Below are 18,694 nucleotides of genomic sequence, written 5' to 3'. Positions count from 1 at the left end.
AATGTTTCATGTATAATCAATCACTTTGTCACTATATTACGATTGTATATAGATAAAGAGTAAAATCGATTTATCCATACGACACTTTTCGTAACTTTCAAGCTAGATATCTTGAAAACGTGACACTTTAGAGCATAGGTCCATTAAAGCTTTTTTGTTCAGACAAGTGTCCCCTATCGATTTGCACAGGTTTCATCGTGCGCCGCAGTTTTAAAAAATCCGCTAGGTGGCGCCACTGAGATATGCCAGAAAGGTTCATAGCCCTTTATTATGATTTTATTTTTTATCTAAGTACTTATGTCTTTTCTTTTCTTTAACATTGATTTTGTTTAAGTAGGTAAGTATAAGCTGTGTACCTATATGTATATTTTCATCTACTACTTAAAGTATTTATAACTTATAATGGCCCCGATTGCTGCAGACACATTCTAATTTTATTTTAAGCTATATCTGTCTTTTTCTTATTCGTCGAAAAGGAAAGGGACGGATGATTGACAACTGTTAATTTTAAAATGAAAGGAAAACCCGGGCAATTGAAATAAGCATCTCGCAACTTAATTCTGCTGGCCAATATACAATTTTGGAACGGTTTTTAAACTTCTGCCTAAAATTGACATGTGTTCCATAAATATGCCTGTCGATTACCGGTCCCTTTCCTTCGGCGGATGAAAATTATAGGTATAACTTAAAATAAAATTAGATGGTATGCACTAGAATCAGCACCATTACCTAATTATTTTAATTTTAAACGGACGTAAAATATTTTTTGTCCAATTTCAACGAATCGATACAATCAGTCTGCCAATTTGGAGTTCCTTTGTCTTTTAGACTAAACTAGATAAGTACAAGGAGGACGTTACACATAGGGTGGTATTAATAAGCGAATCTCAGCTGAGACTGCCCTCAACAACTCAAGATCATGCTCAAGTCTCTGTTTTTATATGAGAACTGTCAAATTGACATGATCTTGAGGGCAGTCTCGAAGCTGAGATTAGTTTATTAATACCACGCATAGTGATGATGATAAAGTTAGGCCAAATATCAGTCATATTTTTGTAAAAATAATTCTATGTTCTACTCTACTTGGCACGCCTTAAATGTGATAGTCTCGGCAAGAATTATGAATTGTAGTTACGTTTTACGTAGGAAAGTATTAATTTACAGTCAGTCGCATGAATTGACTATGCAAGAGCGATATCACGGAAGCGGCCTACGGGGGAATAATCCCTACTCGATTTGCAGTTTTAAAAATATGATTTGTAGTCGTTTCATCATCATTGGCCTTCAGATCTGTTTCAGACGATTTATGACGTCATTGCTTCGAAGAAATGCACTTTCTTTCATGGCTGTGCAAGCCAATCCTAGAGCGGCAAACTCTACCGCACACTCTGCAGGAGAAGTCTCCAACTGGTGGATTGTTGTCGGTTTGATGGCGTTTCATTCTCCTGCTCGCCAGTGTGTAGTCGTTTAATGGTGCAGTTTGTCAGTGCGCTGAGCTGCTGCCATCACATGTTCATCGTTACTGTCCGCCTGCAATTACAATACAGTATTTATAGTAAAAACCACATCTTAAGGAATACTGAGGTGGATGATTCAGACCATGATTCTGAGTTGATATCAAGTGGAATTTTCCGTCGTAAAACTCGTGTTTTTTAAATTTATTTTCAATTCTATTCTCTTGCGATGGAAAATTCCACTTGAGCTGAATCATCCCCCTCAATATACGTTACGATGTCATTTAAAACTCCGTACAAGTACGTACAGGTAGGTAGGTAGTCATACAAGTAGGTCCATACCTAGTTGTACACAGCCATGTGCCAGCTAACAAGTGATACCGTAACGAATATTGAAGGGGATGATTCAGACCATGATTCTGAGTTGATATCAAGTGGAATTTCCTGTCGGAAATTTCATGAAAATTTTAGTGCTATTATTATTATTTTAATTATTTTAAGTTCCATACTTTTGCGACGGAAAACTCCACTTGATATCAACTTAGAATCATAGTCTGAATCGTTACGAAGTCACTAACATCCTGTATTTATATTTAGCCTAACATAGCCTTTAGTACGAACCACGTAAGCGTCTTTTTATAAAAACACATTTTGATGTGATTTTCTTCAAAATTTCGATTTATTTCAATCAATTTCAAGCAGAATAAAAATGGAAAGATTGAAGCTAGCGTGTCTATTTCGTGGCAAAACTCACATCCGAATGTGCTTAGTGGTTATCTAGCCTATGCATGACCCACTGGTGGGCACATGCCTCTTTTCAACCAACTGGTGTTACTTGGTAATATAATATGCTTCCTTAAACAAGGTAAGTATTAAACAAAGTAGTACCTTCTGTCTTAGTTTGTCAAGCTGGCGATTGTGCGCGCGGACCTCAGCGTTGATCCCAGCTGCCATACTCTTCAGGTTGCCCACGGTGGAGTGAACGTGCGCCAGGTTGCTGTCCATCTCCACTTCACCGTCGTCGTTTGTTATCCTATAATCATTCAACAGGATTTAGTGACCTATGTCCTTTGCAGTGACGTATCAAGTGACCTCAAGCTGTCTACGTGTATTTATAGCATTTATATTAAATAATTTATATAACTAAATAAATATTATAACATAGCTAGGTATTACTTCCTATTTAATTACTTTGTTATACAGGATGTTAGTGACATCGTACCGAATACTGAGGGTGATTCAGACCATGATTCTGAGTTAATATCAAATGGAATTTTCCGACCCAAGTGTTTTAGTGCCGGATTTAATAGCCAGTACATATAGACTTTCCTACCTAGTAGGTTAGATACCTCTCGAGACTTTGACTCCTGTGCGAGCGACATGGCTTCTGTGAATTATATCGAGGATTTCGATCAATAGCTGTACGACGTTTATCCGCTTAGATAGCATTAGCTGTAAGTATTGGTCAAAGCTCTCGATATGTCTCGCGCCGCGCGGCACGAAACCCGTAGGCACTAGTTTGTCTTAGCATACCTTACCTGGGCAAATGTTCGTCCAGATCACTTGTATCATCAGTTATTTTCTGCGGCTGTCTTTTCACTACTTTATCTTCTTTTGTTTTCTTCCACGCCTTGTCTGCTTTGCTTAGTTTTGACCTAAAATAAAATGCAGTTATTCAGTAATTTTTCTCAGTCGGGCGAATCCGGTTTAACTGAATAATGATAATGAAACATATAATCAATGTTGACCGAAGTTGAGCGAAGCCGACCGAAGCAGACCGAAGCCGTCAAAATTACACCCAAGCAAGCGATAAAAAATGGACAATATACCTTGGCCACGGTAAAGCGAACAGTCCGCAGCATTTCTCCATATCATTGAGAGCTTTTTCTGACTGCTGTATCTCATCTCGAATCTCATCTTGAACTTCATCAAATCTCGCCAGCTTTTCTAGAAATAAATAAATAAAATAGTCAGGTTTGTCTCATAGAGTCATAGAGCAACAACAGGGTCTTTGGCGGCCCGGGGATTATCTATTCAAACAGATTTGTCTAGTGTGGTTTCCTTGATTCCTATGAAATAAAACTTCAGTTATTTATAGTCGATAAGTTAGGTGTTCTTTATAGTTGGGTATACTTATATTATAGGTAAGTATATCTCGCCTACCTATATAGGTATGTAGTACTTTATCTACGTATTCCGAGATGTTTATAAACGATACTTTACGAGTCGTTTTTAAAATTGGATGCACCATCTCGCACTCGAAGAAACCCCTCCCGGCTGCTCTGGGATTATGAAGTTAATTTTATACATGTGCTTCTATGCTGTTCTGGGAGCAAATAAAAAACATAGAAAACGTTCTGCTGCTTATCTTCCCGGGCATGTCGTAAAAACCGACAGAGGGATTGTGTCCTCTAACATGATGGACTAATGTTATGGGCGATAGGCTGATCCCTTATCACCATAAGGTTCATCATATCCAGCTTAAGACATCGTATCAACAGTGGCTGCAAGTTGTCTTTGATTACTCGTGGCTCTGCCCACCCCATTAGGGATAACGGGCGTGAATTTATGTATGTATGTATGTTTTATACATAAGTACATAAACTCACGCCTATTTTCATTTTCTAAGATTCTGCCACACTTTCCTGCCTTCCTTTACAAATTAATTTTATAGGAGGATGTTTACTATTGTTACATACCTAATTATGTTAAATTAATCTTACCTCCCTGTTGGTCTAAAGTTACCAACGTTCGGAGTCCAACCTCCTTGCTCTATGGCAGCACAAACAAATAATAATTATAAAATGTAGGCACCATTTGCCTTTGTTAGCCCAATGCATATAGAAATGAGTACATACAAACTGTATATAATTACCTACAAAAGATCCCTCTCGGAATTCCGACTCTATGTGCATTGAGCTATACAGGACGTTAGTGACATCGTAACGAAAACTTTGAGGAATGATTCAGACCATGAATTTTCCGAGAGGAAACGTGGTGTAAAACTTATACGTGGTTAAGTGACAGCGTAACGAATACTGAGGAGGATGACTCAGCTCATTATTCTGAGTTAATATCAAGTACTTAGGGTTTTCTATCGCAAAAGTAAAGAAATGAAAATAATTAAAAAAAAAACAAAGAATCATAAATTTTGAGACTGAAAATCATGGTGTGAATCATCCCCCCTTGGTATTCGTTACGATGTCACTAACACCCTGTATTGTAGACGTCACATTCCTACCTACAAGATAAAAAAAATCTACTCACCTCATCGACCATAACTACCATTCGCCGAGTAGATTGAAGCGACTGAAATAAAAATTAAACGAAATTTTATAAAAATGGCAAACTCCTGTACTTAAATGAAAATTCCTAATGAGTACCTTCATACTCAGTAATAAGACAGTTTTTGCTTAGTTAGTAGTAGGTAGGTTATACGCATCATGTCGCATCGTATTGCATCATCGATCCATTTGTCTTGGTTTCAAGTCTAAACAAATGAATGTAAAGTACAGTTATGAGCAATATAATGTACCCACTTTAGGACTCTGTCGCACTAACATATTTGACATTTAGTGAGACTTACAGTTCAATTTGTCAAAAAAGTTAATGTGACATGGTACCAAAGTGTATACATATTAATGCTCGTGACCGTACGTAGTCTGTTTAAGCATCTTTATCTTGGCAATAGAGCCAATAGATGCCTTAGTAGTACACTCAGCTAAACAAGTGTGTCTGTAAATTTGTCGCCTTCGGAAGGCACGTTAAGCCGTTGGTCCCGGTTACTACTTACTGATGTAAGTATGTAGTCATTACATGAGTCATGTCAGGGGCCTTTGGTGGCTCAATAGTACCCTGACTCCAGGGTTGATGAGGTTGGTAATCCACCTCACAACCCACACGATAGAAGAAGTTGTCTCCTGTAGTACTGCTCTTCCCCACAGGGACTTTAGGCGTGTTGTGTGTTTTCTCACCTGGTCTGCAATTTTCCTGGCGCGGTTCTGCAGTAGATCCACACTGTTGCTCAGCTGAAGGTCGTCCGTTTGATTTGGGCCCGGCATTCTGGAAACATTACATTAATTGATTCAATTAGGTACAATACCCTATATCGCAAACGAGTCGATAACATGAATGAAACCACATATAAATATAATCCAGACAGTAGAAGTCTAGATCATACTTGAAAAACTTATTTAAAGCCCAGTCTTTGGTACCTAAGTAGGTACTTATCTAGTTTCAACCAGTTTGTATAGATTTTTTTTTCTAAAAGTTCAGATGTTTTTTGGTCCCCTGATAACTAAGTATCAACACTAAATACACGTGCGAAAGCTCTTCACATACCTATCTGCTCAAGTAGGTACTTACTAAAGTAACATAGATACTTAATAATGTCTATGTTCAATGATAGAAAATACAGTTGAAAACAAGTTTTCATAGAACTACGGCACTCTCCTGTGGCTTCAAACGGAGATTATCTGTGGGAGTCAGCTTACGTCAAGTACAGATAAAATATATTCAGCGAATGAACGAATGCAATTATTCAACACTCGACTTTTGCTATCAATATTAATTCAGGATGCACTTTTTACTAATAAATGTTTTTTTTGAGTCACTGTATACTTCTACTGGACATTTAAAAGATTACAAAGTTAGAAAATGCGAATATTTACATACGTACCTGATATTTTCCTTGTTTTCTCGGCGCCAAGCGTCTGTTTACTACGAGAGCCGTCGTATGAATGGACGCCCTTTCTATTAAATCGGAGCAGGGGTGAATCTATGACGTATTCACTTCTGTACCTAAATATACACAATACCCTAGAGTTATTGGAAGTTTATCCTTGTTGGTAAGTATATGGGATGTTTTTCATTGGGAGCGAAGTAATATGGGTTTTATTAGTGCTTATATTGCATTCCTCGTTTTCTTTGTTCACAAAGGTCGAGCACTTCCAATATAAACTCATTGAATGAAGTTTTCCTTTCTCGACATTCTCCGATAAAAAAAGATAAGTGGATGTAAAATACGTGGGTATACTGAGATGTAGGTAGGCAAGGGTAGTTCTACCTACTACTATAGCAGAACCTGCGTGTTTAGATTGCATTACCTACCTAACTTTGTTTAGACCTTGTTCAGAAAGCACGATTTACTTACTCGTGTTTTCATACCACAGAGTAAATTGATTACTTTATAGATTCCTGCATGCTTGGAGATGTGCGTATGTATCCCGTCGCGTGTAAAACGCGTCATCTGGACAAGGACTTGGACATTGTTCTTTGATTACTTATCAATTAAGTACCTTCTTATGTTGTGTAAATTACGACAAATCTCTTGCGGGGAAGCCAGAATATCTACTTCAAATATGATGTATAAAGACATAATTGAGTAACCATCATTACTTTAGACCGCATTCTACGATCGAACATGAAACCCAACCAAGTTCACTTTACGTGACTCATAAGGTCAGGGTCGCGTCTTTTCGATTCGTATCTTTGGCACAGTTTCAAAGGGGGTGGTTTACTTCGTTTCATTTCGAAGGCCAACAGAGGGCGTTCATATCGGGGTCAGAAAGTCAGGAAAGTGTGTCAGGTCACGGAGGGATTAATTCGTCCCGGTTATTTCGAGGTGATGCTTTTATTAGACTGTACTTAATTGGTCGCTAGGGAAGCCAGAAGAGCTGTGGCTTTGAATAATTATGGCTTTAAGTTGAATTTAGGCATTTCTGTTTCCGTTATAAGAATTGTCATACATTTACACATTTTTTTCCCAACCATTGCCTATAAATTGGGACGTATACCTATAAATAAGTAATATAATACATATCGTGTAAGTTACGCCGCCCGCTCAGGTTCATACCTTGTGCAACGGTTGTCCATCGCTATCCAGCGTGGAAACGCGGCTAGTTTGATGGGCACCTTTGCGCCGGGAATGACACGAGGTGGATTATTTGAACCTAACGCATGAGACCATAGACGTTAATTCATTAATGTTGGATTAATTTAAAAACCATTTAATTATAATTTTGTATCTATGTGTAATTAGACTAAGTTTTTATTAATAAATGTCTTTAATGGTTTAAGTTACGTAAGTAAAAAAAATTGGTTTATTTTATTCTAAAGCTCTGTTAGAGAAATATGTGTCAGAATAGTACCAAATAGAAGTGTATATAAATATCGGTATATTGTATAATGCAATAATAATATAATTAGTATAATATTATACGACAAGCCAACAGAGACGTAACAACAAGCAATATTGCTATTTGACATATAATAGCTAATGCTGCTTAGCAATAAGGCGATTGTATATTGTATCTTTCGTTCCTATGTGTAAAACTTGTTTTGTATGTTGTGTGCAATAAAGTATACTTATTTGTGTTTTGTATATTTGTATAAAAGTAAGTGCCAACTAATGTCAAATAGCAATATTATACTGCTTTTTAGACTAATTGTTTCGATGTGGCAACTGTCTATAAAAGAGATTTCTTCAGGTCTTTTTTGATGTGGATGTTATGTGGGGTTAAGAGCGGAAATGAAACAAACATGGTGTTATTAACAAATCAATAATGTAATTAGAAATTAACATTTTATACTATCCGTTATTATTATCTATTCTTAAAGAAAATATACATGGCTCTATCTAGTATATGATTAGTATTAGGCTGAATCAAACGAGTAGGGATATATTGCAGGCGGTTAGACATCTATTGGATAGATATAGCAATGAAACAATACTATACAAGATAACATTGTTAAAATATATCAATATTAAAATATGCACTTAGATAAATGCGCGTTTAAACACGGTAACCCTTAGAAACTAATGTTGAGAGAAAAAGACATAGAGATTTGAAAACTCTTATAACTAAGGGGTGTAAGGTCGTAACCGAGCACTGGGGACTGTGGGGGAAATTAGGAGCAAGCATACAAAAAAGGTCTAGAATTACATAAGGAGAGTGGCCGTAAATGGCCTAGTTATACCACTAAAGAAATATTAGGAAAGTAGCCAATAATTAAAAACACACACAAAAAGTCCTTAGGGTCTAAAATTACCACATTAAAGCAATTCATCTAAAAAACTTTTCAATGCAAAAATGTCTCATTGAATCTTGCTTCTTTAGATGAATCGCTTCAATGTGCCCTTCTTAGACATGTTATCTTTTTTTCCGAAGTCTGTGAAAAACAAATAGCTGAAGATAGACCATTATTCTGCCGAGACAACGGGATAAGCAGGAACAACGCTTGCCTATGCTAAGCTCTAGGCGTTTCGTAGATAAGTCACCAGAGTTCCGCGAAATTATTTAATATCTTCTTTAAATGATTTGTATCTTGTATTTGATTTGTAATCATTCCACAAGTGTTCCGTTTTCTTAAAAGTTTGGGAAACCCTGTATTTATAAAACGAGATACAGACGAGAGGGGAATGAGGGGGCTAAGGGAATATAGAGATATTTGAAAATTCAAAAAGTGAAACATACTTTTTTCCCAAAAAGTGAAAAATACGTCCTTTCCGGCTACGACCCTCACCTAGACACGAGTATAATTTGTCAAGCCGCTGTTTTACAATCCTATTCGTTACTCTAAGGCCGGTACACTTTACTCCCCTTACAACAATATACTTTAAGTAATAAAGTTTTAAACGTTCAACTATAATACACTATTGCATTATGTCAGTAATCACATTAAAATTATATTTAGTAATAAGGGACTTTCCAGGCTACGTTCCTCAAAAACAATATAGATGGCGCTGTACAGATTTTCCTTCGTTTAACCTTCTAATTTCATGGATAATGCATCTTTGAATTGATCAAATCCCCGTTTTTATCATGTCCCTGCGACATATGTAGGTACCTGAGTCTCCACCGGACTTGGTATTTTTAATCTTTACGCAAAAATTGTTATACCATAGGGCTACTGCGATACAGGGGAAACCTTAGTGCAGGGCCCGCTATTAACTTGTGTTAATTTTACTTTATTTGGTAAATAAATATTTTTTACATTTTTTTTTCTTTTATCTTTGTTTTTGGGTACAAGTGATAACCCTTTTTATTACACCCACGCACAATTACATCTACCACCCATTATTATTCTGATCAAAACAAAGAGAAGCAATATAGGTAGCAACATAATTCTATACATAATGTGATCCAAATATCAAGCAACAATTATTTTTATACATGCTTCTGCCATTACATTGGATTTTTGAATAATTATGTACCCGAGTAATGAGAAAATATGTAATTAACACTATCCTGGTAACCTGGTATCCTGGAAAGTCCCTCATTGGGTCTTAAGGGACTTTTCAGACTACCGACTATTAAACTTATGGTAAAGTTAAATTAGGTGGCGCTGTTTGAGCACTGAGTGTTGCCATATGTTTGTTTTAAATTGGTAGAAATATTAATTAATAGATTTCTTTGCGAAATCCTCTGTAACCTATCGAATTACGGTTACAGGTATATTCGTCTATAATTTTTATAATCAGGAAGACTGGGGAGGACCCCTCATAGCCACTAATGTTGGTAGGTATTTACAGCAAACGACCACAAAAAATAAATCCACAGCTTGAAAAGCCCCTTATGGTAATTGGCTTACAGTCTCTACATGTCATAAAATCAATACAAAAAGCTCTAAATTTCATTGTAACTAAACGCAACGACTCCCAAAGAATCTGACGAAAAATATTATTGAGGCACCATTATTATCTTAATCTAACACATAAACAGTACGAATCATGTTTACAGTGGTAACACTGACGCAAAAGAATAGGTAATATTAATTGTACAAACATTTATCAACGCACAAAACTACTATTATAAATCTCACTATTTATTTATTATTTATTAGGAAGTGTAAGTGAATACAATTTGAATATTATTTGAGAAATGACATTTACCATTTCATGGTGGAAAATTATGTGTAAAGAATTTTATTTAAAATTAAAATATATTTAATTTAAAACCTTTCTTTTCTTTACTTCAACATCCGTTATTGTGATGTGCAAAGTAATGTTACCTATACATATATAAAAGCTTATAATTTATCGTATAACTCTTACGAGACGGTGCGAGTGAGTGCCGTGCACTAATAAATAATTGTTATTTAACTTATCGGCCAGAGAATCTTTATTTAAATATGTATGTAATAAAGTCTTATTTAGTAATTATCTAAACAAAAGTTTAATGATAAAGTAACAGCGAAAAATGGGATGTCTAAAACGTTAATAGAGGTAAGAAGACCATTTGGTCTTGGTCATTTTGGATTTGGTAAGCCTACCTATAGCCTTCAATTTCTTGCTACAACAAGAACAACTTAAACCTAAACATTATTATATTAACAATCCCAATTTACAATGGCGCTAATTCCTGTAGACACCATAATAATTTTATTTAAGTTATACCTGTTATTTTCTTATCCGCCGTAAAGATGACAGATGGCAGATGATAATTTTAAAATTAATGCGTGAATGAACTAATAATAATTATAAAGTGTGCTGTCAATTTAATTCTGTCGGGTTATTAACAATGTGAAATTTATAGAGGGTTGTTTTAGATTTCTGCCTAAAATTGACGCGTGTTCCATAAATTTTATGCCCGTCGATTACCCGTCCCTTTCCTTTTCGGCGGATAAGAAAATGACAGATATAACTTAAAATAAGATTAGATGGTGTATACTGGAATCGGCACCAATGTTTAATTAGGTAATTAAAATAAAATCCACCCTTTTTAATCCCATTTCAATCGCAAAAAAAGTCTGTTTTGTTTGGCACATATATTAAAATAAAGCTAAAAATGCAACCTAATATAATTTCGTAATACAATAAGCACAAATCGTGCTTTTGATATGTCCTACCACCGCCTCACTCCATCACATTAAATTAAGCATTTTTTTTTAAATCAGGCAAGACTGGCTTAAGACGACAGCTCTGAAATGAAAATATTATTTTTTTTATAAAAAGAAAAATGAACTATATTCTAAATACTTAGTCCGGTATTTCTTCATTTATTAGATTTAGGACCCACTTACTTATCAAATATTAATAATTACTTCAGTAATTTAGGTACTTTTAACTTCCAGAAATACCAGAAAATTAGTTTTAGTTCCTAAAGTTCATGGAATAAATTCTATAAAAGTAGTATTGGCTATATTAATTATCGTTTCAGAGCCACCGCGCGATAATACAATAAACAAAAGTTAAATTACACTATATCTACATAAATATATGTGGGTAAGTACAGTTTATATTATATAGACGGGAAACTCGTTGCAATGCGACTAGGAACTACTACAGTCCGACATTATTGCGATATTGTTTAATATAATTATGTATTTATAATAACAGTATTAATTTTATAAGAACTGTACTTACCGATAAATACTAATCGATTATATTTTGTAGAATTTACGTGGAATGACGCTTACTGACCTTCTATTTTCATTTTTTTTACACTTTCTTTCATATTACTTTTGATTTAAAAAGAGTTATTAATGTATCGCTTTGCACTGTTTGAAATAAGAATTTACTGAGAAAACTTTTCCCTTTACAATACAGGGGGGTTTAAAAAGGCCATGTTGAAGCAATTCACTTAAAAAGCAATATTGATATTTGACATTTGTAGACATTGCGCACTTACTTTTATATGCGCAAATGTCTAATTATTTTATATCATTCATCTTGTAATCACACAAAAGCCATTAATCAAGAATTGAATTGAAATGTCAAATTTCAATATTGCTTTTTAGATGAACTGCCCTTTTAGACCCCCAGGTCCCCAAATCCTTACCACGTTTCAAAGCATTTAAACTAAAACGCCTTTGCATTCTTCTCACCCATCATTCCAGAGGCAAACTTAAGACTAATAGCACAACCCCCGCTTTTCTAAAACACTAACAACTTCCTAACTTGAGTTTTATTGCTATCAATAGATACTTATGTATCTACTCAATGAGGTAGACAACTCATCTGTCGATATTCCTTACATCTTTAACAACAATTCTACAACTTCATACATTACACTTCTACATTTCATGATGATCATGGGCCCTTTTAACATAACATGTTACATAACATAGGCCGTTTTGTCTTTGACAAACTTAATGTAGACGCACTTAACTTAATCACTTGAGCATTTAATTAAGAAAGTTACTTTCAAATGCGTTCGAGATCAAATTAAAGTTTCCTAGTCAATTCTTATCTACCGCAAAATTTGAATTCTTCTCGACACATCGAAGCGATTAAGAGCCTATAGGCTTAGTGCTGCCTATCGATATGCTACTATCGATAGTTTTAAAAAAAAATAGAAAAAATTAACACACATAAATAAACTCGCGCCTATTCCCACCGGGGTAAGCAGAGACAATAGAATTCCATTTGCTTCGATCCTGACACACTTCTCTTGCTTCTTAAGGACATCTCCAATTTGGTCAATGTGCGTCCTTCTAGGTCGAATATTAAGCAATATTAATTAATAATAATATTTAGACTGTGACGATAGTATTGATCTAAATGAGCTATCAATAGATGATTGATTATAGTATAGATGATTTTTAAAGACAACTATCGATTGTCGAACTATTGACACGTTGGCAATAATAGCCAATATGATTCTATGTCAGCAAGTTCGAATATCGGCTGATATGAAATAAAGTGTAATAATAAGCTACTTGACAACCTAGTCAAATAAGATACTTTTTACCAAATGTCGAAACGAAAAAATACTGTCCTGTGACGTCATCAATAAAAGCGGTACTCATTGTTACTATTCATAAAATTCGAAAGTAAATCGAAAAACAAAATGAGATTGATTTTTGATCGTCTTAGACTGGCTTCTATTTCTAGATCAGCATTTTATAATTTATCTCTGACCCAGTCAAATACCCTAAATAACCTGGTGGTTGGTAAGCGTCATTCCACGATGTAGATGTTTTAAGAAGCTTAAGACTTGAGAAGTTTGTTTGCCCGTTGGTTCGCCACAGCTATGCGTGTTTCGTTGCTCTCGCCCTATAATGTCACATAAATAACTTTTAAACTCTTTTTTACAATTTGATGAATTCGCTTTGAATCGTAATTTGTGACAATTCTGTGTCATTCTTCATAAAAAAGTTAACCTTCATAGAATAATAACCAATGTATTGGTGTACACTTTTCTTTGCAAATGACTATGTTTTCACAGATTATAATCCAAATACCTATAAATAGGAAAGTTATTTATTTATGATGATTTCAATAAATAAGTAGGTATGCGTCAAAATCTGTAAAATCTGGATTTAGTTATAATTAATAATACAAATATTAATTAATTAATACAAATATAATTTTATTAATTCTCAAAAGCACGTCTTTTTGTTTTTGAGAAATACCACTTGTTACAGACTTAGACAGTATTGAAGTAAGAAATTGAAGAGAAAAAGATAACCTTAAGAAAAAAATATGACAAGTCAATGACAGACAACCAAAAAGAAAATCAAAAGAAAGATAAAATAAAAGAAGACAAGGTGAAGGAAGAAGAAAAGAAGAATAAGAAAGAATGAAGAAAAGGGTAACACAATGTGGTATAAGTAACCAAATATTTTTATGTAAATTGACGATTCGAGACTGTCTTATGTAAGTACTCCCAAAGTACTAAAATTAACCATATACATAAATAGGGGGGTTAAAAATACCACATAGAAGCAATTCATGTAAAAAGCAATATTGCAATTTGACATCTGCGCATATAAAGGTGCGCAATTTCAAGAAAAGTCAAATAGCAATATTGCTTTTACAGATGAATTGCTTTGATATAGCCTTTTTAATCCTCCAGGGCTCTTTTGGCAATCAGAATGTCAATATACATAATCAACGTCGAATGGTATAAGTAAATAACCACATAAGCCTAATGTTCAGCGAGGTACGTTCACCTCCCATTTAATCAAACAGCATCGCTTAGCCTCGCAACGGTACCAATTCCTGACATTTGACAGTTTTAAAAGTAACGCTATTTCTTTTTAATACGTAGCGTAAGTTAAGGACAGCACTACTTCTTATATCTGTCAAACCAAATAATTTTCTCCGCCGGAATTGTCACCAAAGATTGATGTTAATGTTAAGATTTCGTACTAACATACTCTTTTACTCTTAGTAAAATGATGACTATGGGAAACAATTTAAAAGTCGCGCAATAAACTTGATGCACACAGAGCACGGAAAGCAGGCCAAGACGGTGGGGCACATAAGACATAATATCACGCCTATATCCCTCAAGGGGTAGGCAGAGATGGATAGGAAGTATAAGTATACACCCTCTCCTCACCAGCTATGTTTAGGTCCCGTAATAGGTAGGAGGTGAGCCTATTGATATTAACCGGGCACACATCTTGGAAAGCATGTGATATCCAAACATGAATTCAAACTCGCGGCCATAGCTCGGGATTTCATTAGCAGTTTCATACAAAACCCCGCGCGCCTCCTCTCGTTCCCCGCTCTGTGCACAGTTTGCATTATTTTGATGCTGGTATTAAGACGTTAAATGGGTGATGACCTTAATTGAGGCTTCAGCCGTGCTTTAATATTCAAAAAGTGACCTAAGTAGTTTTTGTACTGGACTGTACACAAAAGCGTACCTTGTGCAATATCTCGCTTTATAGTAAGCTGTGCTTTGCTTTAAAGAGTTTATAAAAAAGTATATACTCACGGTTTTCACCGAAGTGTTGAGTGTTTGTTTGTGTGCGTGTAAGTCTCGTGGTAGTGACGTCACACATTGTATTTCGTTATTCCTGACTTATATAAAATTGTACTATAGTCATTATAAAATACGTCTAGCTAGCTTTACTTAGCCTTCTAATGTGATTTATTTCATATTTATTTATTACATAAAAAAATAAAAATATACGTGCAACTTAGTGCAGGCGGTTGTATTAGAATTGGATTAGTTATGAAAATTATTATAATGAATTATTTCTGTTTGTACTTTTATATTGTTAAATAAAATAATATATAAGTGTATTTATAAAGAAAAATTGTCTTTAAGATTTTGTTTATTACTTAAAGTATATTATTATTATCCTTAGTCTACTCCCAAAGTATTCGTTCGATAAAAATGAAACTTATTTACCAAAAATATATTCAACTTTTTATTCAGGGGTAATAAAGAAACTAAAACCTTCATAAATGAAAAGATTTATTGTTGAAATAAATAAAAAATACTAAGTAATTAAGACATAAGTATTATTATTTCTAAGTTTATAATATTTAGCTATTATAAATACTAGTTACAGTGACTGCAGTACTTTCCGTAGAAGCAGATATGTTATTGTATAGATATGTGCTCAAGCTAGTATCAGTGTTCTATTTACTGGCCTATGAAGAACATCGAATTATATACGCATTAATCGAGGACCTCAATAATTATAATTATTTTAGTTTGTTGATATATCAACTAGTATTATGATAATTTGAATTCAAATGGGAATGAATAAATAGTGTAATACTTATTGTTTATTGTATTGCTTTTTTGTTGTACAAATGTAAATAAGTAACATTAATCTCATGTTCATATAGTTCAACAAGTTATTGCTTAGTGTAAACTTTATTATCAAACAAAACATAAATGCTTCTATGAAAGGCATCAAACGATGAAATCTTTTGCAGTGCAGATTCAATGAATGCTATAGAAGACTTCTCAATACTACCTCTAACGCTTAATTCCGAACTATTATCACATATCACTTCTTCCCTTTCGCTCCTCACATAGTCACCATTTATACGTCCTCTTCTTACGTTACTTTTAACAGTGTAAAAATTAACAATGATCTTCTAAAGACGCAAACTATACGGTGAAGGGCGATATGACTTAACGAATAACGCTAGTAAATAACAATTTTGTAACAATAACGTTATTTTATTGCGAATGTGTCGAAGCGATAATTCAAAACTCGGTTCCCTAGTATATGTAACAGTTACACTAGTATGTTTTAACAACGGGTAAATGCATTTTCTCAAAATAATAAATCTCGCCGTTTCAAATTCCTAAGAACTATTTTATAATTTAGAAATTATATGAGAGGTTAAGATATTATAATTATACGAGATGATTATTACTAGATAATTTTGTAACTTTACATGTCCTACTGCACAAAATGAGCACCAAAAACTGCTTGTCGTTATTGAATATTTTTAATAAAATCTACGGGAATTGAGCGATGTAAATAGTAAGGAAACATTTTTTTTAAACAACGAATAAGATATACTTTTCTAGGAAAATTACGGAGTGTTCACTTAATACAGTAGCATGCCGATAGATTGGAGTATAAGATCTTAATGTAACGTTTGAATAAATAGGTAGATAAGTATCTCAAAGTTGAGGAGATACTAAGCGAAATAATGTAGTTGTTAAACACCGTCCGGTTGCAGAGCCAAGCACTTGCTGTCGAACTATCAACTTTGGAAAAATAAATAAATTAAAGCACAGCAATTGAACGTTAAAGAAATTCAATATAAGAGTTTGAGGGTGTTGTACGTTCGAGAGCAAGTAGCGTGGTGGCGCTGCAAGCGGTGGCGCAGCTGCGACGTCAGCGACCACGAGACCGCGAGTGTGTGTGTGAGGAGTGCCGTCGCCGTTTACTTGAGCAGCTCGTGCGCTCGCTGGTTCGCCAGCGTTATCCTCGTTTCGTTCGATTCCCCCTAGATACAGAACACCCGTATTGTTTCCATATTTCAATCCACAGCGACTGTACTTTCAATTCCGAAATAGTCTGCCAATGTGTGCGCCAGTTACGGCAGTATGCTACAGTCGCTGTCTTTTGAAACAGACACATGTTATGTAAATGACAGTGTTACTGATGACGTCTAATCTGGACATATGTTAGTCAGTCGGATGATGTGAGCCAACACTCGGTACACGATGACAGTGTAAATGTGTTGTGGGTAGTCAGTGGACATGTCATATGAACACTTCGAGACAACATTTAGATCAGGAAAGAACAACCAATCATTCTAACCGCATTCACTACAGGACAAAGGTACAGACAGATCATGCTCGAGTGGAAACGATAGAACTAAATGATAGATAGGATTTTAGGAAAGCAGTGACCGAAAATTTTGAAGGCCAATAAGCTACAGAAGATTAGATACAGACGGCACAATAGACAAGGATAGTAGTAACCACATTTTCACTGCTAAGGTGACAGGCAAAACACTTGATGGTGAAGATGTTAGTGAAACACTGGAGACACAGCTAAATTTACGTCCACGCGATAAACTTTACTGTGCCTCGGAAAACATTAAAGATAATGCATTTTTATCTCTCCATGACGCATTTGCTAATGAATTTGCTATCTAACTCCAACCTAAAGATGAGAGCCTTTATTCTAAATGAACGAAATGATGAAAGAATATCCGGGAGATATAAAAATGCATTTTAAAACTGTGAAATAGAATATCAAGTCCAATTGTTTTAACAAAATTTTCGTGATAACCAACCAATGAATAAAATTTAAACGCTTTAGGGGGTTCGTTGCTATTAATTATTTTAATTGCAGGTCTGCACTGTAAGTCTACTAGTTACTCTGAATTCGTTTCATGCTATAGCGTGTTTTAAGCACGACGGTCACAATTGCTCGTAGCATCTATTATTTCAACCAATACAAGGACTATTTTAATAATCAAAAGTATAGGTTGATTTATTTTATTATAGACAATAGATTCGCAATTGATCACAATTTTACAAGTGATGGAATAGAACTTAATTTATTCTATAGCCAAGTATCTCCTTACAGAATTTTGCAATCCTTTTTCTCATATATCTTCCTTTTTTGTATTATTTATTTCGCAGTTATAATAACACCTGCTTTGCACCTTTGTTTTCTTTTTAATTGACATTTTGTTTAAGTTTTAAGTCTTAGTATCGTCCTTTTATAATAAATAGGTAGGTTGTTTCTCTTTTCAATGTAAAAATGCGACATTCCTATTGTCAACGAACCCCCTGGAATCAGTGCTGCGACCAGCATCTGAAGCGTTACCTTGCGGTTGATGCGGTCGATCTGGCGGTTCTGGTTCTCCAGTTCGGATCCCATATCCAGCGCCATGTTGCGCAGGTTGCCAATCATCGTGTTCACCTGGCCCATGTTCTCTTCCATCTCATCCTCGCGCGCGTCGTTTGTTATCCTGCAAAGTTTACGTGGTTTGCGTTTGTGTCCAGTTGCTTTGCCGTGAGGTGATTTTTATTTGTAAAGGGTTCTGGTTTTCTCGCTGTGTTTAAAGAGTG

The 18,694-nt window shown here is 34.9% G+C and overlaps 2 protein-coding genes across 7 annotated transcripts in view; both read right to left on the bottom strand.

Annotated features, from left to right (window-relative positions):
• Nucleotides 1-307: 307 nt before the first annotated feature.
• Nucleotides 308-6,078, bottom strand: LOC126374842 (synaptosomal-associated protein 25-like). The gene is made up of 8 exons (XM_050021585.1): nt 5,820-6,078; nt 5,429-5,516; nt 4,722-4,763; nt 4,178-4,226; nt 3,284-3,401; nt 2,993-3,109; nt 2,343-2,487; nt 308-1,530 (listed from the first exon to the last, which is right to left on the bottom strand). The coding sequence occupies exons 2-8, from the start codon at nt 5,513-5,515 to the stop codon at nt 1,468-1,470; spliced, it is 621 nt and encodes a 206-aa protein (XP_049877542.1). The 5' UTR covers nt 5,516; nt 5,820-6,078; the 3' UTR covers nt 308-1,467.
• Nucleotides 6,079-7,998: 1,920 nt separating this feature from the next.
• LOC126374840 (synaptosomal-associated protein 25) overlaps nt 7,999-18,694 on the bottom strand; it is a 35,386-nt gene continuing 24,690 nt past the window's right edge. For 3 of the 6 annotated variants that reach the window (XM_050021580.1, XM_050021582.1, XM_050021579.1), the window contains exons 7-8: nt 18,450-18,594; nt 7,999-13,452 (exon numbers count right to left, since the gene is read on the bottom strand). In XM_050021580.1, coding sequence (XP_049877537.1) covers nt 13,387-13,452; nt 18,450-18,594 — 211 coding nt within the window. In that variant the 3' untranslated portion in view covers nt 7,999-13,386. Of the gene's footprint in view, nt 13,453-15,124; nt 17,113-18,449; nt 18,595-18,694 lie in introns of all 6 variants that reach the window. The other 3 variants (XM_050021584.1, XM_050021583.1, XM_050021581.1) reach the window with 2 other exon arrangements.

This window comes from Pectinophora gossypiella, chromosome 18 (assembly GCF_024362695.1).
Source record: "Pectinophora gossypiella chromosome 18, ilPecGoss1.1, whole genome shotgun sequence".
Taxonomy (NCBI): Eukaryota; Metazoa; Arthropoda; class Insecta; order Lepidoptera; family Gelechiidae; genus Pectinophora; species Pectinophora gossypiella.
Note: the sequence above shows the minus strand (reverse complement) of the source record. Positions and strands in the feature narration are given on the sequence as shown.